We start from the raw sequence: 27,500 nt of genomic DNA, 5'->3' as shown, positions 1-27,500 counted from the left end.
TCCATCTTGGTATACACACACACACACACACGAGTAACTGATCTAGAGAGAAAGAGCTGTCCATCTTGGAGTCCACACACACACACAAGTAACTGATCTAGAGAGTTAGAGAGGGAGAGCTGTCCATCAACTGTGATTCGCTAACTCGGCACACCCCCTGCAGTGCCAGTAGGGACGGAGCTAATGTGGGCAGGCTGGCCTATTTGGCAACCCTGGCCTATTTGGCAACCCTGGCACTTGTGCAGTTTCATTTTGTTTCTGTTGCTCGCCTTGCTCTGCTATTTTCTATGAGAACTATGTTGCCATATATGGGCATATTTAATGGATTCAGTGTAGACAGACATAGAAGACAGGATCGATCCGAGCGAGCGACTATCAGGACATTTTAGGTGTAGAAGAAGAGTTGAGCTGCTATCAGGACATTTTAGGTGTAGAAGAAGAGTTGAGCTGCTATCAGGACATTTTAGGTGTAGGAGAAGAGTTCATTTTAGGTGTAGGGGAAGAGTTTATTTTAGGTGTAGGGGAAGAGTTGAGCTGCTCTGTGAACTTCGGTCAGTGGCCCTGGGTCCACTACAGTGGCACACAGCCACCAAACCTCAAGAGAACGTAAATACAGTTAACACTCACAGTAGACAGTAGACATGATTCCTATCTTAATTAACAAAGTTAACACTCACTTCCTGGACAGTAGACATATTTACAGGATTCCTATCTTAATTAACAGCATTCAGTACAATATATCAATATGTCTATATGTAATATATATCTATATGATTTATGTTTGGACCAGACCAGCTGTTTTAGTTATTTTTGTTTTACAGACAATTCCCATATCCTGAGAAGAGTCATCTTTATATTGTATTCATATGATTCCCATATCCTGAGAAGAGTCATCTTTCCTGCTGTTGGGACGTGCTGTAGCCATCAGCCTACAGTAGCTATCCTGCAGATGAACCCTTCAGCCTTTTCATGCCAGCCTCTGAGGAAAATTGAAGCTTTAAATGTGAAACTTGACAATCTGTCAAGCAAGCTGACCAAGGTGAGTCGGGAATTTAAATGTTCAAGGTGCCATGTAGGATTTCAGCCAGAGCCCAAACATTCTGAGAAGCACCCACTGTTTCTAGGAAAGTAAACACTTGAGCTAACACTAGCTAAACCACGAGGGAGATCCCAGGAAGTAAACACTTGAGCTAACACTAGCTGAACCACGAGGGAGATCCCAGGAAGTAAACACTTGAGCTAACACTAGCTAAACCACGAGGGAGATCCCAGGAAGTAAACACTTGAGCTAACACTAGCTGAACCACGAGGGAGATCCCAGGAAGTAAACACTTGAGCTAACACTAGCTAAACCACAAGGGAGATCCCAGGAAGACTAACCACATGTTGCACAGTAAAGAGCTTCAGTCTGGGATTTTCACACTATATTGGGATCTCCTGGTCACCTGAGAAGTGTTGCAGAACTCAAAGCCAGCGGAGCTGAGGTTCTTTGCACTCATACCAGCCAGATCCCCCAGCCAGCACACAGCCAGCAGCCAGCACCCAGCCAGAGCCCAGCCAGCACACAGCCAGAGCCCAGCCAGCAGCCAGCACACAGCCAGAGCCCAGCCAGCAGCCAGCACACAGCCAGAGCCCAGCCAGCAGCCAGCACACAGCCAGAGCCCAGCCAGCACACAGCCAGAGCCCAGCCAGCAGCCAGCACACAGCCAGCACACAGCCAGAGCCCAGCCAGCACACAGCACCCAGCCAGCACACAGCCAGAGCCCAGCCAGCACACAGCCAGCACACAGCCAGATCCCAGCCAGCACACAGCCAGCACACAGCACCCAGCCAGCACACAGCCAGAGCCCAGCCAGCACACAGCCAGCACACAGCCAGCACACAGCACCCAGCCAGCACACAGCCAGAGCCCAGCCAGCACACAGCCAGCACACAGCCAGCACCCAGCCAGAGCACTAACCTCAACAAGCTGAATTTCATGCAATGCAAGTAATCGGCCACTGTCACATTTCTGGTGCTGAAAATGCTTAAATTACTTATACAGTATTGTTTACACTCCTGGTAAGCACACCATTACGCCCCTGGTAGGCACACCTTTACGCCCCTGGTAAGCACACCATTACGGCTCCTGGTAAGCACACCATTACGGCTCCTGGTAGGCACACCTTTACGCCCCTGGTAAGCACACCATTACGCCCCTGGTAGGCACACCATTACGGCTCCTGGTAAGCACACCATTACGGCTCCTGGTAGGCACACCTTTACGCCCCTGGTAAGCACACCATTACGCCCCTGGTAGGAACACCTTTACACCCCTGGTAAGCACACCATTACGCTCCTGGTAAGCACACCATTACGGCTCCTCGTGGCAGGTGTATTAAATAGGATTGCACTGATTACCTCCGATTTCCAGAAACACAGATCACACACAGGAGCTTTTAAGAGCCTTGGCGGTCCCAGGAGCTGAAAGGTGTTTTCCATGAACCGTGGCCATCAGGCGGGAGACTCGTCTCAATCCCTTCTGCTCTTCCAGCTGAGCCCTCTCACACCTGCTGTGCAGGTCAGAGGTTACCAGGGAAACAACCACAACAAAACAGAAGCGTAGCAACTCTTCAGCTCTCCTGTGTTAAAGGGCTTAAGCCACAGGATGGCTTTAGAATAAAGATATGTCGATCATGTGACACACTGGTCTTTTAGAATTGGACTGTTCCCTTCCCTCCCATCACAACTGCTCTCACTTATGCTCTCTCCCCTGTTAGCAATCTAGTAATATGACTGGATGATGCTTAAAGATATTGGTCAATCAGAGATATGTCAATTTTGCATGTGCAGTACAGTAAAAAATATCAAAATAAAAGCTTAGCTGCAAAATCAGACTATTTCCTACATGTTTTTCAGAGCATGCTAAAACATCACGAGAAAATCAAACCAAAAAACATACAAAAACTTGGATTTTACAAAAAACATTTCAGAGAATGTTATAAAACAATTGAAGAGTATGGCATGGCTCCTCCTCTAAGGGCAGTTTTAAATCTCACTAAAGCCTTGACTCCTCATTGTTACATACTGTATGACCTCACTGAAGCCTTGACTCCTCATTGGTACATACTGTATGACCTCACTGAAGCCTTGACTCCTCATTGGTACATACTGTATGTTCACCTTAGCTCCCAGCCTACTACTCAAACACAGCCTGCATCCACACCATCCTATAGGGGTATTGTATAACACAGCCTGCATCCACACCATCCTATAGGGGTATTGTATAACAGCATCCACACCATCCTATAGGGGTATTGTATAACAGCATCCACACCATCCTATTGGGTTATTGTATAACACAGCCTGCATCCACACCATCCTATAGGGGTATTGTGCATCCACACCATCCTATAGGGGTATTGTATAACAATAACTGAATCTTGATCATGAATCTTAACTCAAACATTCATACACAAAATGAGCCACAAGTAGTGAAAGTTTTGCAAATAAATGCCAACAATTGCTAATTACTGCACTGGATTTGTTATTACTAGGATTATTAATTTACTTTGGAACTGTGAGAAACTTTGCAATAGACTTTGGATACTCTATGCGCTACATGTAGGCATATGCTGTATTAAGTACAGGATAAAATTGACAATAAACTTGAACTTCAAACGTCAACTTGAATTCAATGTTTTTTTTTATTGAGATATATTTCAAAGACGACAATACTTAAACCATGTCGGGTTCCATCCTCCAATGAAGACAATACTTAAACCATGTTGGGTTCCATCCTCCAATGAAGACAATACTGAAAGAAGGAAAACCTTAAATTTGAATCAAAATGACACATACAATTAGCAGTAGGCTACAACACACATACAGCAATCTACATACCATTAATGCTGATGCCATCATCCATAAAGTACTCAAACGATCCACACAGTTGAGATGAGGATTTGATGTGTCCCATATCAACAGCACTGGATTAGTGTTCAGTTGCAGGGTGGTTATGCATGTACGCTGGATGCAAGGCAAGATTCCCCGGCAGGAGGTTGTGGTTAGAGAGGTAGTCACTCAAACATGCACTGCTCAATTGGGAACAAGTGTAGTGTTCTCTGGCTGAGGTGAGTTCTCTATGCTGGGAAAATGACTAGGGGTTGGTGGATTCAGGGTGGCACATTCAGGCATATTTTGGAAAGTAATATCTGGGTGGTTGGGTACAGCTACTGATGGCTGATTGATAGGGACATATTGTGCGATCTCAGGCTCCCACAAAAGGTTGCCAGTTTGGGAAATGTGAAATGTCTGGGTTAGAAGATAAGGGACTATCTGTCTCTGGCTTTGACATCTGAACACCACTGTCTAGTGGTTTAGGGGTTGGAACAGATGACTGGTTGGTAGGGACAGATTGTACAACCTCGGGTTTAAGATAGGGTGTCTCTCCAAAAGGTTGCCAGTTTGGGAAATGTGAAATGTCTGTGTCAGAAGATAAGGAACTCTCAGTATCTGGCTTAGGCACCTCCACATCACTGTCTAGTGGTTTAGGGGTTAGACCAGATGGCTGGATGGTTGGTCTTAAATGGCTAATTAGGTTGCTCCACCAAAGAGGCACTTCTGAATTCGGAGTTGTGGTAGTGGTCACAGGCGTAGGTGGGTTCTCTATGCTGGGAGAAAGACTAACAGTCAGTGGATTCAGGGTGGCAGACACAGATGTATTTTGGAAAGTGGTATCTAGGTAGTTGGGTTCAGCTACTGATGGCGGATTGATAGTGACAAATTGTAGAACACCAGGCTTAAGATGGGGTGTCTCTCCAAAAGGTTGCCAGTTTGGGAAATGTGAAATGTCTGGGTTAGAAGATAAGGAACTCTCAGTATCTGGCTTTGACATCTGAACACCACTGTCTAGTGGTTTAGGGGTTGGAACAGATGGCTGATTGGTAATGGCAGGTTGTGAACCATTAGGTTTAAGATAGGGGGTCTCTCCAAAAGGTTGCCAGTTTGGGAAATGTGAAATGTCTGGGTTAGAAGATAAGGGACTATCTGTCTCTGGCTTTGACATCTGAACACCACTGTCTAGTGGTTTAGGGGTTGGAACAGATGACTGGTTGGTAGGGACAGATTGTACAACCTCGGGTTTAAGATAGGGTGTCTCTCCAAAAGGTTGCCAGTTTGGGAAATGTGAAATGTCTGGGTTAGAAGATAAGGGACTATCTGTCTCTGGCTTTGACATCTGAACACCACTGTCTAGTGGTTTAGGGGTTGGAACAGATGACTGGTTGGTAGGGACAGATTGTACAACCTCGGGTTTAAGATAGGGTGTCTCTCCAAAAGGTTGCCAGTTTGGGAAATGTGAAATGTCTGGGTTAGAAGATAAGGGACTATCTGTCTCTGGCTTTGACATCTGAACACCACTGTCTAGTGGTTTAGGGGTTGGAACAGATGACTGGTTGGTAGGGACAGATTGTACAACCTCGGGTTTAAGATAGGGTGTCTCTCCAAAAGGTTGCCAGTTTGGGAAATGTGAAATGTCTGGGTTAGAAGATAAGGGACTATCTGTCTCTGGCTTTGACATCTGAACACCACTGTCTAGTGGTTTAGGGGTTGGAACAGATGACTGGTTGGTAGGGACAGATTGTACAACCCCGGGTTTAAGATAGGGTGTCTCTCCAAAAGGTTGCCAGTTTGGGAAATGTGAAATGTCTGTGTCAGAAGATAAGGGACTCTCAGTATCTGGCTTAGGTACCTCCACATCACTGTCTAGTGGTTTAGGAGTTAGACCAGATGGCTGGATGGTAGGTCTTAAATGGCTAATTAGGTTGCTCCACCAAAGAGGCACTTCTGAATTCGGAGTTGTGGTAGTGGTCACAGGCGTAGGTGGGTTCTCTATGCTGGGAGAAAGACTAACAGTCAGTGGATTCAGGGTGGCAGACACAGATGTATTTTGGAAAGTGGTATCTAGGTAGTTGAGTTCAGCTACTGATGGCGGATTGATAGTGACAAATTGTAGAACACCAGGCTTAAGATAGGGTGTCTCTCCAAAAGGTTGCCAGTTTGGGAAATGTGAAATGTCTGTGTCGGAAGATAAGGGACTCTCAGTATCTGGCTTTGACATCTGAACACCACTGTCTAGTGGTTTAGGGGTTGGAAAAGATGGCTGATTGGTAATGGCAGGTTGTGAATCATTAGGTTTAAGATAGGGGGTCTCTCCAAAAGGTTGCCAGTTTGGGAAATGTGAAATGTCTGGGTTAGAAGATAAGGGACTATCTGTCTCTGGCTTTGACATCTGAACACCACTGTCTAGTGGTTTAGGGGTTGGAACGGATGACTGGTTGGTAGGGACAGATTGTACAACCTCGGGTTTAAGATAGGGTGTCTCTCCAAAAGGTTGCCAGTTTGGGAAATGTGAAATGTCTGGGTTAGAAGATAAGGGACTATCTGTCTCTGGCTTTGACATCTGAACACCACTGTCTAGTGGTTTAGGGGTTGGAACAGATGACTGGTTGGTAGGAACAGATTGTACAACCCCGGGTTTAAGATAGGGTGTCTCTCCAAAAGGTTGCCAGTTTGGGAAATGTGAAATGTCTGTGTCAGAAGATAAGGGACTCTCAGTATCTGGCTTAGGCACCTCCACATCACTGTCTAGTGGTTTAGGAGTTAGACCAGATGGCTGGATGGTAGGTCTTAAATGGCTAATTAGGTTGCTCCACCAAAGAGGCACTTCTGAATTCGGAGTTGTGGTAGTGGTCACAGGCGTAGGTGGGTTCTCTATGCTGGGAGAAAGACTAACAGTCAGTGGATTCAGGGTGGCAGACACAGATGTATTTTGGAAAGTGGTATCTAGGTAGTTGGGTTCAGCTACTGATGGCGGATTGGTAATGGCAGGTTGTGAACCATTAGGTTTAAGATAGGGTGTCTCTCCGAAAGGTTGCCAGTTTGGGAAATGTGAAATGTCTGGGTTAGAAGATAAGGAACTCTCAGTATCTGGCTTTGACATCTGAACACCACTGTCTAGTGGTTTAGGGGTTGGAACAGATGGCTGATTGGTAATGGCAGGTTGTGAACCATTAGGTTTAAGATAGGGGGTCTCTCCGAAAGGTTGCCAGTTTGGGAAATGTGAAATGTCTGGGTTAGAAGATAAGGAACTCTCAGTATCTGGCTTTGACATCTGAACACCACTGTCTAGTGGTTTAGGGGTTGGAACAGATGGCTGATTGGTAATGGCAGGTTGTGAACCATTAGGTTTAAGATAGGGGGTCTCTCCAAAAGGTTGCCAGTTTGGGAAATGTGAAATGTCTGGGTTAGAAGATAAGGGACTATCTGTCTCTGGCTTTGACATCTGAACACCACTGTCTAGTAGTTTAGGGGTTGGAACAGATGACTGGTTGGTAGGGACAGATTGTACAACCCCGGGTTTAAGATGGGGTGTCTCTCCAAAAGGTTGCCAGTTTGGGAAATGTGAAATGTCTGGGTTAGAAAATAAGGGACTCTCAGTATCTGGCTTTGACATCTCCACACCACTGTCTAGTGGTTTAGGAGTTAGAGCAGATGGCTGGATGGTTGGTCTTAAATGGCTAATTAGGTTGCTCCACCAAAGAGGCACTTCTGAATTCGGAGTTGTGGTAGTGGTCACAGGCGTAGGTGGGTTCTCTATGCTGGGAGAAAGACTAACAGTCAGTGGATTCAGGGTGGTAGACACAGATGTATTTTGGAAAGTGGTATCTAGGTAGTTGGGTTCAGCTACTGATGGCTGATTAATAGGGACAGCTTGTGGAACCTCAGGCTTAAGATAGGGTGTCTCTCCAAAAGGTTGCCAGTTTGGGAAATGTGAAATGTCTGGGTTAGAAGATAAGGAACTCTCAGTATCTGGCTTTGACATCTGAACACCACTGTCTAGTGGTTTAGGGGTTAGAGCAGATGGCTGGTTGGTAATGGCAGGTTGTGAACCATTAGGTTTAAGATAGGGGGTCTCTCCAAAAGGTTGCCAGTTTGGGAAATGTGAAATGTCTGGGTTAGAAGATAAGGGACTATCTGTCTCTGGCTTTGACATCTGCCAATATGGCTCATCCGGGTTAGAATACGAGCCATCTGGGTTAGAATACGAGGGACCCGTATTCTCTGGCTGTGTCATCTCCACAAAACCGTCTAGTGGTTTAGAGGTTGGAACAGATGGTTGGTTGGTAGGGGCAGGTTGTGGAATTGTAGGCTTAAGATAAGGCACATCTGCAAAAGGCTGCCAGTTTGGGAAATGTAAAATGTCTGGGTCCGAAAATGAGGGACTTGTACTCCGTGGCTTTGACATCTCCATATTACGATCATAATCAGAACCTGAGGCCTGGTTTGTAGGAACAGACTGTGGAACCTCAGGCTTAAGATATGGAGATCCGCCAAAAGGTTGCCAGTTCGGCTGACGCAACATGCTTGAGTCTGAGGAGACAGTTGAGCTCTCTGATTCTGGCATCTCTATGTAACTGTTGGGTCTTGTAGAGGTTGGAATTACAGTTGATTGGGTTGTAGGCCTCAGATTCTGATGTAGATTGTTGTGTGGTTGAGAGAGGTAGTTGCTCAGCCAAACACCCACCTCAGATGTGGGAGTTTGTGCAATAGCGGCAGCTTGCAGGAATGGATTTTGGATGCTTGGTGATGGTTTAATAATTGGTGGCTTCAGGGTTGTAAGAGCGGGTTTCCAGAAAGGTTTCGGATATTGTCGTGTACCTGTATGTAATGGGAAGACAGCTGCCGGGGCCTGAAATCTAGGTGGTGTAGGATGGAGATATTGGTAAGAATTCTGTTGGGACTGTGTCTCCATTTGAACAACTGAAGGAGATAGGATTGTAATGGCAGATTCATATTTGTTGGCCAGGGAGTGCTGGTTAAGATGATGTCTAAAGGTGGATCCGATAGTTGGAGCATTATGTTGATATGGATTAGGGATGGAAGGAGCAGGTCTATGAGACTCAGGTAGAGGGCTGGTCTGGGTAGGGAGGGGAGTATTAGTAAGACCAACATGTGGTGAATGGCGGTGAGACAACCACTTTGAGATGATGGAATTAAAAAGCGTATTTCGTGGCTGCATCCTCTCAGGTTTAGCAGGCATAGGAGGGGAAATGGTCAGGGCATGTGGTTCCTTCACAGGGACCTCCAATTCTTTAGGTGTTTGAGACACCTGCTGAGCGATAGGTTTCGCCTCCAGAGTCTGAAGAACCTGAGCAATATGGGGAGACTGCGAGTGGGGATCAGGAACGTGTTGGGCTTGCTGGACTCCAAAAGCAGGTGACTGAATTACAGGAGGGGCAGTAGCGGAGCCTGCCAAGCTAGACCAAGATGGTGGCTCTGTGGGAGATCTTGGCTTGAAGTTTTCAGACTTTTGAGGCGTGTATGGAAGCTCTGTGATGGAAAAAGATGGGGCCTGATCTTCAAAGGGGCGTGGCTTATCAGGAAGGGGGGGCTCAGGGGAGGCAATGGGGTAATGGAACTCAGTTGGGCAGGAAAGAGTCAGGTCTTTTTGCCTTGACTGGACAGCCAGCACGTAAAGCCCATTCTGTAAACAACAGCAACAACATGATCTAGATTAACTGACCAAGACATGGAGAGCCCAGTGAGAGGCCAGCTCACTGGAGAACAGCTGCTGAACGTGGTGGTGGTTCTACCTCAGATGTTACTCCACAGCTGGAGAGCGGGGCTGTGAAGGAGAGCTTCCTGGGCATGACGTCCACCTCAAACCCACACTGAATGGCAGCACGCAGGAGGGGAACCCATCCACCACTGACTGAGAGAAAACAGGGATAGAGCCAACATTATACACCCACCATATTATACACACACACACACACACACACACACAACATTATACACGCACACACACAACATTATATACACACACACACACACAACATTATACACACACACACACACCACATTATACACACACACACACACACACACACACACACAAACATTATACATACTCAACATTATACACACACACACACACACACACACACACACACACACACACACAACATTATACACACACACACAACATTATATACACACAAACACACACACACACAACATTATACACACACACACACACACACACACACAACATTACACACACACACACAACATTACACACACACACACACACAAACATTATTAGGGCTGCACGATATTAGGAAAACATGCGATATGCGATAACATTATTGAGTATTGCGATAACGATATAACTTGCGATATTTAAATATTTAATGTTTTTCTCTATTCTACTTGCTGCTAACATAGACTGTAGGGTTGGGGGAAGGGGGGGGGGGTAAATGTATAATTACAGAAATAAATGTATAATTTTCTACATAAACAATATAAATATACTGCTAAAAAAAAATGGCACTTCAATCATACACTTGATTGGTGCTCTGACACTGTTTGGTTCTGAGCACAAGAAAAACTTTTAAGGCGAGTGTTTTATTTTGCAAGAACTGTCAGACATTCAGTGAATGTAGTTTGAGAATGGAGAGAAGGGTGGAAGGTTTCAAAAAATGGGTTTTAACAATTGTGAAAAACTGTAAGTGTTCCTTTAATTTTTTGAGCAGTATATTATGTAGCCTAGGCTTTATATGGCCTGATGAAAGTGGACAGCTAAGATACCTACTGACTAGGCTATCGAAGTTGTGTGGAATATGTGCTCCAAGAAAATCCTCGTAAAAGGCGGATAGACAGCCAATCTGAATACTTGTGCACCAACCAGCGGAATATTCCACATTGCCAGCCTTGGCTGGGCCTAGCAAAAAAGCTAGGCCTACTTAAGCTATATCGCGGCGGTCACTCATCTAAAATCTTATGTAGCCCAGTCTAACCTCATACGCTGCGCATCCCACGTTATTAGGCTACCGTCATGCCGACTACGAGGGCAGCGGAAAGTGAAAGTAAGTGGCTGCGATCGCACAGTCCAGGCTAACGAAGTAGGCTAAACAACTTTTACAAATAACGAATCCTGATTACCTCTCTGCTGCTGTCTGGGGCTTTTGCTAAATGCAAATCATGAAATACAAGCCTTACAGTGAAAATACATAGGCTATCTTCTGATCCTATAACAACAACAACTAAAGAAATTGTTTATTTTAACACGGTGGAGAAGGACGCATTTGGCGCTGTGTTTGTAATACGTCGTCCTTTATAAAACCAAAATATTTCCATATAACAGATGTGCTTTTCCTTTAGTCACCAATTCCTCTTTACCTAAGTGTAGCCTACCTCGCTTGACTCACTATCTTCAGCCATCACGACTTAGCTCCTGCCTCAACACCTAAAACACCACACACCTAAACTGGTAGGGGACGGGCTTCTAGGGCAGCATGACAGCATCGGTTTGGTAAAATATGTTGACATTCAGAATGTGAATACATCATAGACTGTAGGCAATGGAATGCGCACGGCACAGAAAATGTATCAAAATTTATCGAAAATTAAGTACATTGTAATAACTGAATAAAACATTAAGGACAATCTTTGCGCTATGTCCATCGCAAGCGTTGATATCGCGATAACGATAGATTTTAGATATATCGTGCAGCCCTAAACATTATACACACACACCACATTATACATTCAAACACAACATTATACACACACACACAACATTATACACACACACACACACCATTATACATACACACACACACACAACATTATACATACACACACACACACAACATTATACACATGGGCAGTCGTGGCCTACTGGTTAGCGCTTCGGACTTGGAACTGGAGGGTTGCTGGTTCGAACCCCGACCAGTAGGCACGGCCCTTGAGCAAGGCACCTAACCCCTCACTGCTCCTCGAGCGCCGCTGTTGTTGCAGGCAGCTCACTGCGCTGGGATTAGTGTGTGCTTCACCTCACTGTGTGTTCACTGTGTGCCGAGTGTGTTTCACCAATTCACGGATTGGGATAAATGCAGAGACCAAATTTCCCTCACGGGATCAAAAGAGTATATATACACTTATACTTATATACACACAAACACACACACACACACACACACACACACACCATTATACACACACTCACACTCACACACACTCACACAACATTATACACACACAACATTACACACACACACAAACATTATACACACACAACATTATACACACACAACATTACACACACACACACAGACATTATACACACACACAACATTATACACACACAACATTATACACACACAACATTATACACACACACACACACACACACCATACACACACACACAACATTATACACACACAACAACACACACAACATTATACACACACACAACGTTATACACACACAACATTATACACACACACACACACAAAACATTATACACACACACACAACATTATACACACACACACACAGACATTATACACACACACAACATTATACACACACAACATTATACACACACACACACACACCATACACACACACAACATTATACACACACAACAACACACACAACATTATACACACACACAACGTTATACACACACAACATTATACACACACACACACACACACAAAACATTATACACACAACAACACACACAACATTATACACACACACAACGTTATACACACACAACATTATACACACACACACACACACACAAAACATTATACACACACACACAACATTATACACACACACACACAACATTATACACACACACACACCATCACACACACACACACCATCACACACACACACACCATCACACACACACACACCATTATACACACACACCATTATACACACACACCATTATACACACACACACACACACACACACACACACACACACACACACACACACACACACACCATTATACACACACACACACACACACACACACACACACACACACTATACACCAGAGGCGATTGCTCTAAGACTACAGGGGAAGCTCAGCCTCCTCTAAAATATCACGGAAAATCGCATCAAATGACACTATTACATTAGCTTATAGCCTACTATTCCAACTAGAACATGCTGAAAACATGTTCATCTTCATGGCTAGTTTGTTATAATTTATCGTGATTTCGCACCCGTAATACATTGCTCACACATTATACACACACAACATTATATACACACACACACACAACATTATACACACACACACACACACACACACACACACACACACCACACAACATTATATACACACACACACACAACATTATACACACACAACATTATATACACACACACACACACATTATACACACGCACCATTATACACACACACACACACACACACACACACACACACACACACAACATTATATACACACACACACATTATACACACACACACACACACACACAACATTATATACACTCACACAACATTATACACACACACACACACACAACATCACACTCACACTCACAACATTATATACACACACATCACACACACACACAACATTATATATACACACACACACAACATCACACACACACACACACACACACACACACACACACACACACACACACACACACACACACACACAACATTATACACACACAACATTATACACACACACAACATTATACACACACACAACATTATACACACACACACACACAACATTATACACACACACCACATTATACACACACACAACATTATACACACACAACATTATACACACACAACATTATACACACACAACATTATATACACACACACACACATTATACACACACGCACCATTATACACACACACAACATTATATACACACACACACACAACATCACACACACACACACAACATTATATACACACACACACACACAAACACAACATCACACACACACACACACACACATTACACACACACACACACACACACACACAACATTATACACACACACACATTCTACACACACAACACATTATACACACACACCACATTATACACACACACAACATTATTCACACACAACATTATACACACACACAACATTATATACACACACACACACACACACATTATATACACACAACATTATACACACACACAACATTATACACACACACACACACCATTATTCACACACAACATTATATATACACAACATTATATACACACAACATTATATACACACACACACACACATTATACAAACACGCACCATTATACACACACACACAACATTATACACACACACACACACACACACACAACATTATACACACACACACACACACACCATTATACACACACACACAACATTAAACACACACAACAGTGTACACTGATCCATCAAAAAATGTAATGTCCCCACCACCACCACATGCAAAAGATGGGATATTCTTACTGCAAATAAAACATTTTGGCTGCATAGATTCTTCAATGACATGTATGTGATTCTACTGTCAGGATTATCCTCATTGTGCATTGTGTGATACATGTGAGAAATGTGCAGGCAGATACTAAATGAGATCACCACCCTGGTCCTTTAGAAGTCATTCAAAATACCATAAGAATAACTTATCATAGGAATGACCATCATGACATACCACTAACATGACAGTGTTTCTGTAGCTTCAGTAGGCTAATGACTTACCCCTGACAGAGAGGGCATTAATGACTTACCCCTGACAGAGAGGGCAGTAATGACTTTCCCCTGACAGAGAGGGCAGTAATGACTTTCCCCTGACAGAGAGGACATTAATGACTTACCCCTGACAGAGAGGGCAGTAATGACTTACCCCTGACAGAGAGGGCAGTAATGACTTTCCCCTGACAGAGAGGGCATTAATGACTTAGGGCATTAATGACTTACCCCTGACAGAGAGGGCATTAATGACTTACCCCTGACAGAGAGGGCATCTTCAAGGCCCTGCCCACTGAAGGCCACCTGCATGGTGTGGCGTGTGCAGATGAGCTGTGGTGGTGTTTCAGCAGCAGGGCAGGACAGCCGCACTGACCTCCCAAACCAGCGCAAGGACAGGACAAACTCAGCGCCCTGAGCAGGACAGGGAGAGGACACAATCAATCAACCAATCAACCAACCAACCAATCAATCAACCAACCAATCAACCAACCAATCAATCAACCAACCAATGCAGCACCAACCACAGCTAGGCTTTTCCAACAGAGATTGCGAATGTGTCATCATCATGGCATTTTCCCATTGGTGAACGCAAAGCATTTTGGGGATCCGCGGCAATCCATGCCCATGTAAACCAATGTAAACTGCCAAACATCCCATAATCTTAGTAACGTGTTTTAGCTTTCCCAACTGTGCTGATGGATTTACATTTACATGGATTTATACTTCTACACTGTGAGAAAGGTAAGGGGGGAGGGGTTGGTAAGGGGGGGGGGTGTTATACTTCTACACTGTGTGAAAGGTAAAGGGGGGGGGGGCAATATAATCCCAGTAAAGCCTGTTAGAGTTTTAAAAGAGGATAGCAGGGGAAGAGCTCCGCTAATGGCACTGACTGCAACATATCTCTGGCTAATTCTGTCATGGCACCACAGGGCACCTCACTGACTGCAACATATCTCTGGCTAATTCTGTCATGACACCAAAGGGCACCTCAGGCAGATCTGCGGTAGGGTAATGCTGCATTATGCAAAAATATAACAATATAAATCACTTCTCAATAAGGAAGCACAGCCTACCTGCCGTGTGATAAAGCATCCGTCATAGCGCGATATTAGGACCGCCTCGTTGCGGGTGATCCTGAGATATATGCGGCAGAAGGCCGGCAGCTCAGAGAGAGACAAGGGCAATGCATTATTCGCTATGAAAACATGACAAGACAAAATAATCAATACCATTCTGTTATTAAGAAGGCTGTCAGTAGGCTATTTGCCTATACAAAATGTTTTTTCTTTCTTTTTTGTTTTTACAAATGACATTTTTCTCAAGCTAGCCTCATTGGTAGGCCTATATATTTGTTTACAACTCAATAATGACAGCGCAAGTGTGTTCATGTAGCCTAATAGACCTACTCACCTGCAAACACTTGTAGATTCTCTGCATCCTGCAGTTTGATAAACACTCTCATAATCTGATTACCACACTGCACCGTGGGCTCTTCAGGCGCCGGTTGAGATTTCGGCTTTGAAGAACTGGTGTCAGCTTGCTCGCGGCTAGAATAATGTCTGCTATCCCGGGTGCCACGTCTGTATTTCGGATTGTGGAAATGTACACCCGTATCAGCGGTATTTTCACTCATTGTGGCCACTGGGGATGCAGGCCTATCGTGCGCGCTAAGAAACGTCTTGGACTTCTTCACGTCATCGTGCCCCAGACATAACGCTATGAAACCGAGGGAAACCACGACAGCGCGCAGTGCAAAGGCACTCGCGGCGCGAGACATTACCAGGGCCGCTGAGGAACAGAAACGGCCTGGTCTGTCCAGAGGGATCGGCGGATGAGGCTCGTGATGGTTTCAGGTGTTTTAAATGCCTAATTGCAAGCAGCTGCAAGCCAGACTAATCGCACCCAGGGCTGCTTTCACCACACTGCAACTTGAGGAAAAAGCAATGGTCAAAAGATTGTAACTGAGGAACGGATAATAATAATAAAAGAATCAAAAATGCACACAAATTAAGCGTGAAGAATATTATTATATCAAGTAAGAAGTTTAGGCTATTATAGAAGAAGTCAAGCTATTAAGATTACAAGCTATTATATTGGCCTTTCATTAGGCTAAACATTTGTGATTTGTCTAAGTAAAAGCTGAAGTTTGATTCAGATTTGATTATTTAAGCACACCTGTGAGCAGATTCAGCTTTATTTAAAATTATAAGTCATAAATATGTACACTATTGGAAAACAACTGTTCAAAGGTGTTCACTCAACTGATGTTTCAGTTGTTGCAGATTATCTGCATCCTGCAGTTTGATAAACACTCTCATAATCTGATCTCCACACTGGACCATGGCTCTTCAGGCTGGTAGTATGCGCCCCAATAGATTTGGATTCAGGTAGTCACATGTAAATGCAACATCCTATTATCATCCTATACAATCATTTAGTAATCAATAAGGTTGCGTAGTTGAACACCATTTAAAACCCATTGGTACATTTAATTGGGAAGTCAATAATTATGGCATGATCAATATGTTCTATAATGTCAAAAGGAACAGAAAACATAATAAAATGTTTAGTATTAGTCCATCATTTATCTTTCAGTTCACACGATTCATGCTGTGATTACCCAATCTGATCAAGTAATTTCAATTGAATTGTTTAAGTTAAGTTTACATGAAATATTCATGTATTTTCAACATCATTGTGTTACACAGGTGGCATGTACTGAGAGTAGGCATTTAGATGTACTTAGTAGTGGGGCAGTTAAGCACACAAATTGATCAGTCGCTATAGCCTTATGATTCAAATTGATCAGTCGCTATAGCCTTATGATTCCCCTGTTCAGTTCTGCAGAAATAGCTTCAGACAGTCCAACTGAAATGTCAAATGAATCTTTAATTATTTAATTATTCAATAAACAGCCCAAACAATAGACCTCTGAAGTTCGCCTACAAAAAAGCAGCCATCTTTGACATCCGGTATCTGGCGATTTTTCCTATGGGAAAATAACATGGGGATTTTGAATTATCGCATCTTTTAAACTCTCGCAGGGATGAAAAAGTCTAAAATGCAGACGTTTTCCTGAACACACTTTTGTCCTCTACCTTCGAGTGGATACTGTGATCTCCGTTACGTGAAGGCTGCACACTTAGATTTTTGCTACCCCAGAGCTAACTTGCAATGCAACTTGCCATAGGTAGTTAGCTTCAATTAACAACCGGATCTCCTTCTGTGGGCAAAGATGGCTGTTTTGGTTCTTTTTTGTAGGCGAACTTCAGAGGTCTATGTTGTTGTGATTCTGTGATTCATATATGTATATTGAAGTTCCAGTATGTGAGAAACTTGATGTGCCTACATATCTTTAACCTCAACTATGCAGTTAATAAGGAAATAAAATTGTTATTTAGACCAGCTACAAGGAAGAGAATTCAAACACCCCCAACAATTTAGTATCTGTTGATGTCATTGTGGTTCCTGGATTGGCATAAAGGCAATATGACTGATTGCCTTTGTCGGTACCCTTTGCTCTGTGAACTTGCACAGGTAAACTCAATTTTACTTGTGTACGTCTTGACACAAGGAGGGCTTCCAGAAGTTCACCAGAAGTTCACTGGAAGTTTGCCATTATTGGCTAAGTGTGGTGGCAAATCACTGGCAAAGACATTTGCAAACTTATTGTTGCCAGAACTTTGCTGCAAGTTTGCCTTTAGCGGTCAACATTGGCAAACTTCTGGCAATATTTTCTAGTGAACTCATTTGTTTCCCCACAAATCACCCACAAGTTTGCTTCAAATCTGCCGCAAACATTTCATTTTTGTAAGGGTAGCTGTCACTGAAAAACCATTGTTTCCTAATTACCAATTATTCATTATACTTACTTGTGTGTAGTATCTGCTATTGTTTTTCAGTGTGCCCACACTCCACACAATCACATGAACATAATGGAATACACAATATGTTTCCCCACATCTCTGAGACCAGTTGGAGTAGTTTCATTTCTCTGTTGTTGAGATAGTTTGAAGACATCTATATTGCAACAATCTTGTTTGGGCTGTTTTTAATTCTTGGGCTAGGCCCAAGTTTCATTTTACATTTCAGTTGGACTTCCTGAAGCTATTTGCACAATTTACTTTGATACAGAGTCAAGATAAGTCTTTGAAAAAACAAAAGACCTATCGTTTAGCTATTGCTAAGCCCTGTCCATCGAACGCTGATTAGCCAATAGCATGCAGACATATTCAGCCTTTTTATTTGCTTTATTCACGCTATGGGGTACACTGACTATCATTAACACGTTTTTGGCAATTACAAGCGGATGCATAGAACACAACAATGATACGTGGAATGTTTGCTTTCAGTCTTGTATGATCTCACTGTAAATTAGGCCTATGTTAAATTAAATTCCTTCCTCCAAACCTATTCTAAGCCCATTTCTGACTGCATGAAAACATTTACTGATATAACCATGGCCACGGGGGCGCCTTAATACCACCTGAGGCCCCTGGGCTTTTGAAGCCCCCCCCCCCCCAGACAAAAAACGGGAATATTAATTGAGACAATGGCCCGCAATCCGACCCGCTTATTTACAAAATGTTTTGTAACGCTTTTGCTTAATCTAACCTAACATGCAGTTGTAGCCTATCATTATTGAGCCTAAGTAAAACCTTTACATATGCTAAACAGGAACAGAATTAGCCCTCCTTAATCACGTCAGCCTACCCATGACATTGCTTATCAAATAGGCTACTGCACGAAAACAAAGCGTTTAACTTTTACAACACTGGCTAGGCTAAGTTAAAAGGTGGATTAGACATGTGTGTTTCAAGCTTTTCAAATGTGTGTGTGCAGGGCCGCGTTTGGGCATTGGGCAAAGGGGCTGCTGCCCCGGGCCCCGGCCACTAGGGGGCCCCGGCGCGGGACATTTAAAAAAGAAAACAAGTGTCTTATCGTCACCTGTCTTTGCCCGTATCAATGCATGCTATCACAGACAACAAAGACAATGACAACAATTCGCATGAGACAATTAGGAAATATGAAAGCGGAGCTCGAAAAAAGAGAGAGCTTCAGCCAGACGTTCTCAGTAAGGCGCGCCAAAACCACGGCCATACGCACTGTGCGTATCAGCCAGGCTACTCAACAACGAGAGAGAATTTCCCCTGTGTGCGTGTATTCACACCAAATTGGCCTAGGCTACCATAACTTCTCAACTCTGCACAGTAGCCTATTCCATTAACTGCATGCCAGTAGGCTATTTACAATTTTCTGTAAAGTAAAGTTTGTAAAGTTATCAAAATCAACTTAATGCAGAACTATGCACATGCGCACCTTTTGTTTGAGCAGGAGAGATACACAGGCATGCTACAGAAGTTGTAGGATAGCTTGTTGTTTTCTATTACTATCTATGCTGGTTATCAGCACACAATGGTATGAGCTAATTCATTAACTCGAGACTCATCGTGGATATAACACGTTTTTGCGTTGAAAGTTAGGTGGGTGTGTGCGTACCATCGATAAAATACAGTGAACTAAAATACAGTGAACACAGCTTTTAAAATACGGAGGAAACGCTGAAATAGCACAGAATGCTGCATCCACCAGCATCAGGAGAGACCAGGCTCAGCATCATAGAAAACAGATTGTGCTGGATTCAATAAACAGGCTTCATGGACTAATGATTAGCATGTGTGAGGTAACATAAAGCGAGATTTGGTATCACTTTTCAATGCATTGGTGCCTCTTTTGTCATTTCTCCTTCATGAAAAAATAATGCCTTAGTGTATCCAGTGTGGCGATCGTGCTGAAGTTACATGGTACAATACCAGCATTCAGGACTGACAATGGCAACTGCCACGATCACACACACACACACACACACACACGCACATACACAAATGCACATGCACACACACACACACACACACACACACACACACACATATACACAAATGCACACACAAACATACACACATACACACGGATAGAGAGTCCAGAATGAATTTCATCAAGCCAGTACCTTTCCGGAAATGTTGCCATCCTTGCTGCCATCAATTTTGTCGCCGTTTAAAAAAAAAAAAAAAAAACATAGTCCAGTCCATACAACTTCATTTCAATTTCAAAAGAAATACTGGACTATGTTTTTTTTTTTTTTTTTAAACGGCGACGAAATTGTGAATTTCCAGAGAGTGCTCATTGTAAAGAGTGACACACGATTGTCAGCACACTTGGCAATCGACTCCTACGGACTTTCCCCTAAAGATGGCAGCAAAGATGGCAACATTTCCGGAAAGGTACTGGCTTGATGAAATTCATTCTGGACTCTCTATCCGACCACATAAAGACCTCGGGATACTTCGGTTTGGCTTTCTCAAAACACATCCGAATGACATGATTTTGATGTCAACTCAACGTATGTACTCCCAATCATCCGTAAATTGATCTAAAGTGCATTTTACTCCGGATAATTCCTTTAAATTCACGGTTGTGTCTTGGCTTTATTTTTCTGGCTAAAAAAAGTCACTCTTAACAGCCGCCAGTCTTTGAGAAGACGGGAGATATACACTGGAATTGTTTTTTTTCTATTACACTTGCCAGGGAATCTGTGTTATGCGGCTAAGCTGCTGCCTAGCAGATAAAACATGTTTAAATGGCTATAGCCTACATTTAAAACGATTTATTGGCTAGAAATGATGCCACATGTCTACATTCAATGCTATTTAAGCCACTTCGAGTTTGTTTAGATCTCTATTCTATTGATGGCATAAGCAATTTGACCCACATCATCTGACTGGATGTCTGTAAGGGCGTGTCTTGGCATGTGTATAAAACACACACTCAATTCTCATGTCACCTCATCATCATCACATCCCACTAGAAGACTCCAACCCACATTCACCATCCAACATCCACCATCCAGCAACATGGTGAGTCTCAGGACAACCCTGCCTTTCATTTGATTTAATATGCCATGAACATGATTTCAAGAGACTTCTGGTTGGCTGATCTTGATTGTTTCACTATTTGAATTCTGACAAAAAATCCATGACTTTCACCTATAATACTGAAAAGGTGTAGCCTAGAAATCTAGACGCGCCCCTAGCGGCAGCAAATTAAATTGCCAGGGCTAGTCTAGCAACTCTCCGTTGGCTTGTGAGCTCCAGAAATCGAAACTTAATCAGGGCAATGAAATCGTGTATAGAGTAGTTTGGTGGGCTTAACATAATGATTGATGGCAGAGTTGCAACGGTTTGGCTTGAATTCCCTGCTACTTGAAAACAAATATCCTATTGCGTGCAGAGGGAATTTGAAAGACAACTGATTATCCCGCCCCTCGGACTGAGCACTGCGAACTGTGAGTGCCCAGACCCTATATTTTAATGTGGGTCTGGCTCGCCAGGCTAGAAAAGGTGTGTATTTTTGCATCCAAACTTCTCATTGCAAAAGTAACACAAGTATTGCAGTTCATTTTTGCCGGCTTGAGCTGTAAATGCCATCCTTTGCACTGTTAGGATTTTGAGTAATTTGTTAGTCACTACTAGCCAGAAAATATACAGTTTAGTTACTTAAAACGCTTGACAGCATATATTTTCCTTTTGCGGTACAAATGAACCTTTCTAATGACATGGGGGACCAGCTTCAGAAATGTGCGTGTGTGGTTCACACACGTTATGATGGGAAAATCACTATAAATTCTCTTCATTACAGAGCAAACTGCAAGCCGATATCCCTTGTGTCAAATCTGATTTGATAGTGTTTGGCACCTTGACAAAACTAGTTGTCGGTGGTCATATTCCCATCTCTGCCTGTAAGAGGTACAGTAGGCCTACACACATCTCTTATTTACTGAGCTAATGATGGATTGTTTCTGGTGATAAACTCTATTTATGATAACTTCACTTCCAATTCACTGCATTCATCTTTTTTGTTGTGTTCAACTGAACACAGCCATGCAAATAAATCTTTTTTTTTGACAAGCATAAAGATTTCAGCTGGTCCAGATTTAAATAACCTGATTCTAAAGATGGAAGTGTGCTTCGACGCGCAGTCCATCGACATCAGCTCAAGACGTGACGGACAGTTGATTGAAGAACTAAAGAAAGACAATCCCTACAAAAAGGGTGACCAAATGAAAGTGAGTGAAAGAAAAAAATTTAAAATATTTCACATTGTCATATTACGTTTAATTAGAAACTCATTAAAAGTTTTTATATTGACTTTTGTGTTACATTTTTCTTCATCCTATATAGGTTACCCTGACAGCCACACCCAAACACTATATCCTGGAAATAGCAGGGATAAATGACACAATGACTATCGGTTATCCTCCACAAAATGACGGCCCAACCCAGATCTGGCTGGATAATCATTTGCATCTGAATGAGCTTCAGGTAGCAACCAAATAAAAGGCTCCCAGCTCCTCTTAGAAAATATTACAAGTTTTACATTTAACCAGTGGAAATAATAAAATATTCCTCATCAATTTTTGGTTGTGTTTTTAGACTTGTCTGAATGTCTGAAATGTCTGAATGACTTGTGTGGTTAACGAAATATGTTGCGTGTGACAGATGGTTCCATACGGTTCCATGACAACCGTAGTAGGACAGATCCCAAGTGGATTAAAAAGAAGCCATTGCTGTGTGTGCAGTGCATATCGCATGGAGATATGTGTTTGGGTCATTTAGGGGTAACTAGGCAACCAAAACAGGAAGCAGACTTGAGGACCACTGAGAGACAGACTAGACTCAGTGTTTTTCAACCACTGTGCCGGGGCACACTAGTGAGAGATCATCAGGTGTGCCGCAGAAAATTACCCAAATGTCACTCACTGGTCCAGAAAAGCAACTGTTGCATCAAAGAATTTATAACCACATGCTCTCATTGATTGTGTGTTTGCACTATTTGTGGTATGCAGGCATTGTACAACGGGGGCCCCATATCCAGTATTCACAGAATCATCACATATCCAGTTCATAACAACAATTCAATTAGATATAGTCACCTACAAATGAAACAGAGGGCGCTTGTTTTATTGAGCAGGTCTTGCATAAAAGCCATAATAAGGCCATATTTGTGTATTATTTGAAATTTTAGGCTATGGTATGTTTTTATTTTTTCTTCACACAGGATGTTAGTGTGCCGTGGGACATTTTAAGTGTCAAAAGTGTGCCGTGGCACAAAAAAGGTTGAAAAACACTGGACTAGACTACAGCGAATTAAGACCACAGTGACTGGTAGGTTTGATTCTGTGGGCCTAACCTAATGGCATGAAAGGTTCAATATGCAGGAGCTTCACAGAGAAATATTGAAAGAGCTTTAAAATACAGTGAACTAAAATACAGTGAACACAGCTTTTAAAATACGGAGGAAACGCTGAAATAGCACAGAATGCTGCATCCACCAGCATCAGGAGAGACCAGGCTCAGCATCATAGAAAACAGATTGTGCTGGATTCAATAAACAGGCTTCATGGACTAATGATTAGCATGTGTGAGGTAACATAAAGCGAGATTTGGTATCACTTTTCAATGCATTGGTGCCTCTTTTGTCATTTCTCCTTCATGAAAAAATAATGCCTTGTGTATCCAGTGTGGCGATCGTGCTGAAGTTACATGGTACAATACCAGCATTCAGGACTCACAATGGCAACTGCCACGATCACACACACACACACACACACACACACACGCACATACACAAATGCACACGCACACACACACACACACACACACACATATACACAAATGCACACACAAACATACACACATACACAGACACCCCCCCCTACGCACACACACACACACACTCACACACAAACACACACACACACAGACACTCACACATACACAAATGCACATGCAAACATACACACATACACAGACACCCCCCCCCCCACACACACACACACGCTCTCACACACACACACACACACACACTCACACACACACTCACATACCCAGGTATGCCTCCTGCCTCCAGCATACACACTCACACACACTCACACACACACACACACACACTCACACACACCACACACACACACACACACACACACTCACATACCCAGGTATGCCTCCTGCCTCCAGCATGTTGGCGATGCCCACGTCCCAGGACCAGACGTCAAACTGCCACTTCTGCAGGCCCAGCACCCCACACAGCACGGAGCCCGAGTGGATCCCGATCCTCATGTCCATGTCCTGCTGCAGATGCTGCCTCACCGACCTGCAGGGGGCGCAGCAGGGAGAGAGACGCAGGTTAAAGGGTCTCCTCTTAAAGCGCCGCAGGGAGAGAGCCGCAGGTTAAAGGGTCTCCTCTTAAAGCACAGCAGGAAGAGAGCCGCAGGTTAAAGGGTCTCCTCTTAAAGCACAGCAGGAGGACAGGGGCAGGTTAAAGGGTCTCCTCTTAAAGCACCGCAAGAAGAGAGAGCCGCAGGTTAAAGGGTCTCCTCTTAAAGCACAGCTGGTAAAAAAGCTGTTAAAAGGTCTCCTCTTAAAGCACAGCTGGTAAACAGGGGCAGGTTAAAGGGTCTCCTCTTAAAGCACCGCAGGGAGAGAGACGCAGGTTAAAGGGTCTCCTCTTAAAGCCCCGCAGGAAGAGAGCCACAGGTTAAAGGGTCTCCTCTTAAAGCACAGCAGGAGGACAGGGGCAGGTTAAAGGGTCTCCTCTTAAAGCACCGCAAGAAGAGAGAGCCGCAGGTTAAAGGATCTCCTCTTAAAGCACAGCAGGAAGAGAGCCGCAGGTTAAAGGGTCTCCTCTTAAAGCACAGCAGGAAGAGAGCCGCAGGTTAAAGGGTCTCCTCTTAAAGCACAGCAGGAAGAGAGCCGCAGGTTAAAGGGTCTCCTCTTAAAGCACAGCAGGAGGACAGGGGCAGGTTAAAGGTTCTCCTCTTAAAGCACCGCAAGAAGAGAGAGCCGCAGGTTAAAGGGTCTCCTCTTAAAGCACAGCTGGTAAAAAAGCTGTTAAAAGGTCTCCTCTTAAAGCACAGCTGGTAAACAGGGGCAGGTTAAAGGGTCTTCTCTTAAAGCACAGCTGGTAAAAAAGCTGTTAAAAGGTCTCCTCTTAAAGCACAGCAGGTAAACAGGGGCAGGTTAAAGGATCTCCTCTTAAAGCACAGCTGGTAAAAAAGCTGTTAAAAGGTCTCCTCTTAAAGCACAGCAGGTAAACAGGGGCAGGTTAAAGGATCTCCTCTTAAAGCACAGCTGGTAAAAAAGCTGTTAAAAGGTCTCCTCTTAAAGCACAGCTGGTGAACAGGGGCAGGTTAAAGGATCTCCTCTTAAAGCACAGCTGGTGAACAGGGGCAGGTTAAAGGGTCTCCTCTTAAAGCACAGCTGGTAAACAGGGTCTCATCTTAAATGGGCAACTTCAACTGAACACAAATGAAGCAACGGGGTGAGAAACATAAGGTGTCTGAATACCAGCACTGCAGGCTAACTGACTGAGCACCGTTTACTAAGCTGGACAAGCTAACAGGTGCAGTGGCCAAATGTTTTCCTGTTGGAATGGGGACTTGGGTTGAAGCATGTCCACAGCATGGACGTGCCAAAGAAACAGGTTCATGTTTTCACAGACCAGAAAATCAATGATGCAGCATGTAGGTTGTATAAATGGGACTTACAGCATTGTCATGTGGCAGGGACTGACTGTATGGTGTACTAAGACTAACCATAACGTCAGGCTGATATGACTGATCGTATTGTCATGTGGATGGGACTGACCGTATGGTGCTGATCATGGCGAGGCCCATCTCCACACAGTAGCGAGCGTGGGCCTGTTGGGGCTCTGGCACCCCAGAGACGCAGTAATAGCAGTCGCCCAGGATCTTAATCCGCATGCAGTGGTGCTCCTGCACACGGGAAGAAAAAGATTACAGCAAGTTAATGCTAATGTTGATGCTAATGATTATGTTAATGATAATGTTGATGCTAATGTTGATGTTGATGCTAATTATAATTTTGACGCTAATGATAATGTTGATGCTAATGATCATGTTGATGCTAATCTTGATGCTAATTATAATGTTGATGCTAATTATAATGTTGGGGCTAATGTTGATGCTAATGATCATGTTGATGATAATGTTGATGGTAATGCTAATGTTGATGCTAATTATAATGTTGGTGCTAATGATAATGTTGATGCTAATGCTAATATTGATGCTAATTATAATGTTGGTAATAATGATGATGCTAATGATAATGTTGATGCTAATGTTGATGTTTAATCCAGTGGTCCTACTACAGACAGGAGTCCTGAGACGAGAGAAAAGGAAGGGAGAAGTAGAGAGGACGGAAGAAGAGAGAAGAGAGGAGAAAAGAGGAGGAGAGAGAAGAAGAATGGAGAGAGAAGAGAGGAGGAGAGAGAAGAGAGGAGAAAAGAGGAGGAGAGAGAAGAGAGGAGAAAAGAGGAGGAGAGAGAAGAAGAATGGAGAGAGAAGAGAGGAGGAGAGAGAAGAGAGGAGAAAAGAGGAGGAGAGAGAAGAGAGGAGAAAAGAGGAGGAGAGAGAAGAAGAATGGAGAGAGAAGAGAGAAGAGAGGAGAAAAGAGGAGGAGAGAGAAGAAGAATGGAGAGAGAAGAGAGAAGAGAGGAGAAAAGAGGAGGAGAGAGAAGAAGAATGGAGAGAGAAGAGAGAAGAGAGGAGAAAAGAGGAGGAGAGAGAAGAAGAATGGAGAGGGGAGGAGAGGGAAAGTGAGGAGAGGAGAGGAGAGATGAGATAACACAAGATAAGGAGTCACCTCTGCCAGACGGTCGAAGCGCCCAAAGAGCTCGTTGAGTGTCCGCACCAGCTCCTGAGCCGACATAATCATGGAGAGCTGCGTAAAGCCCTTAATGTCCGCAAACAGAATGCTGCAAACACCACACATGCACACACAGACACACACACACACACATGCAGTGGTGTATCAGCAGACTG

The 27,500-nt window shown here is 43.6% G+C and overlaps 1 protein-coding gene across 1 annotated transcript in view; it reads right to left on the bottom strand.

Moving 5' to 3' along the window:
- The window catches only part of LOC143110256 (adenylate cyclase type 8), a 57,488-nt gene that overhangs the window by 22,249 nt on the left and 7,739 nt on the right, over positions 1-27,500 (bottom strand). The window contains exons 5-7 of the mRNA XM_076273143.1: positions 27,322-27,433; positions 26,305-26,432; positions 24,653-24,811 (exon numbers count right to left, since the gene is read on the bottom strand). Of these exons, the coding sequence (XP_076129258.1) occupies positions 24,653-24,811; positions 26,305-26,432; positions 27,322-27,433 (399 nt within the window). The remainder of the gene's footprint in view (positions 1-24,652; positions 24,812-26,304; positions 26,433-27,321; positions 27,434-27,500) is intronic.

Source organism: Alosa pseudoharengus, unplaced genomic scaffold, assembly GCF_046254945.1.
Source record: "Alosa pseudoharengus isolate Yale_2024_CS ecotype anadromous, Long Island Sound unplaced genomic scaffold, YU_APseudo_1.1 YU_APseudo_1.1_scf_7, whole genome shotgun sequence".
NCBI classification, from domain to species: domain Eukaryota; kingdom Metazoa; phylum Chordata; class Actinopteri; order Clupeiformes; family Clupeidae; genus Alosa; species Alosa pseudoharengus.
Note: the sequence above shows the minus strand (reverse complement) of the source record. Positions and strands in the feature narration are given on the sequence as shown.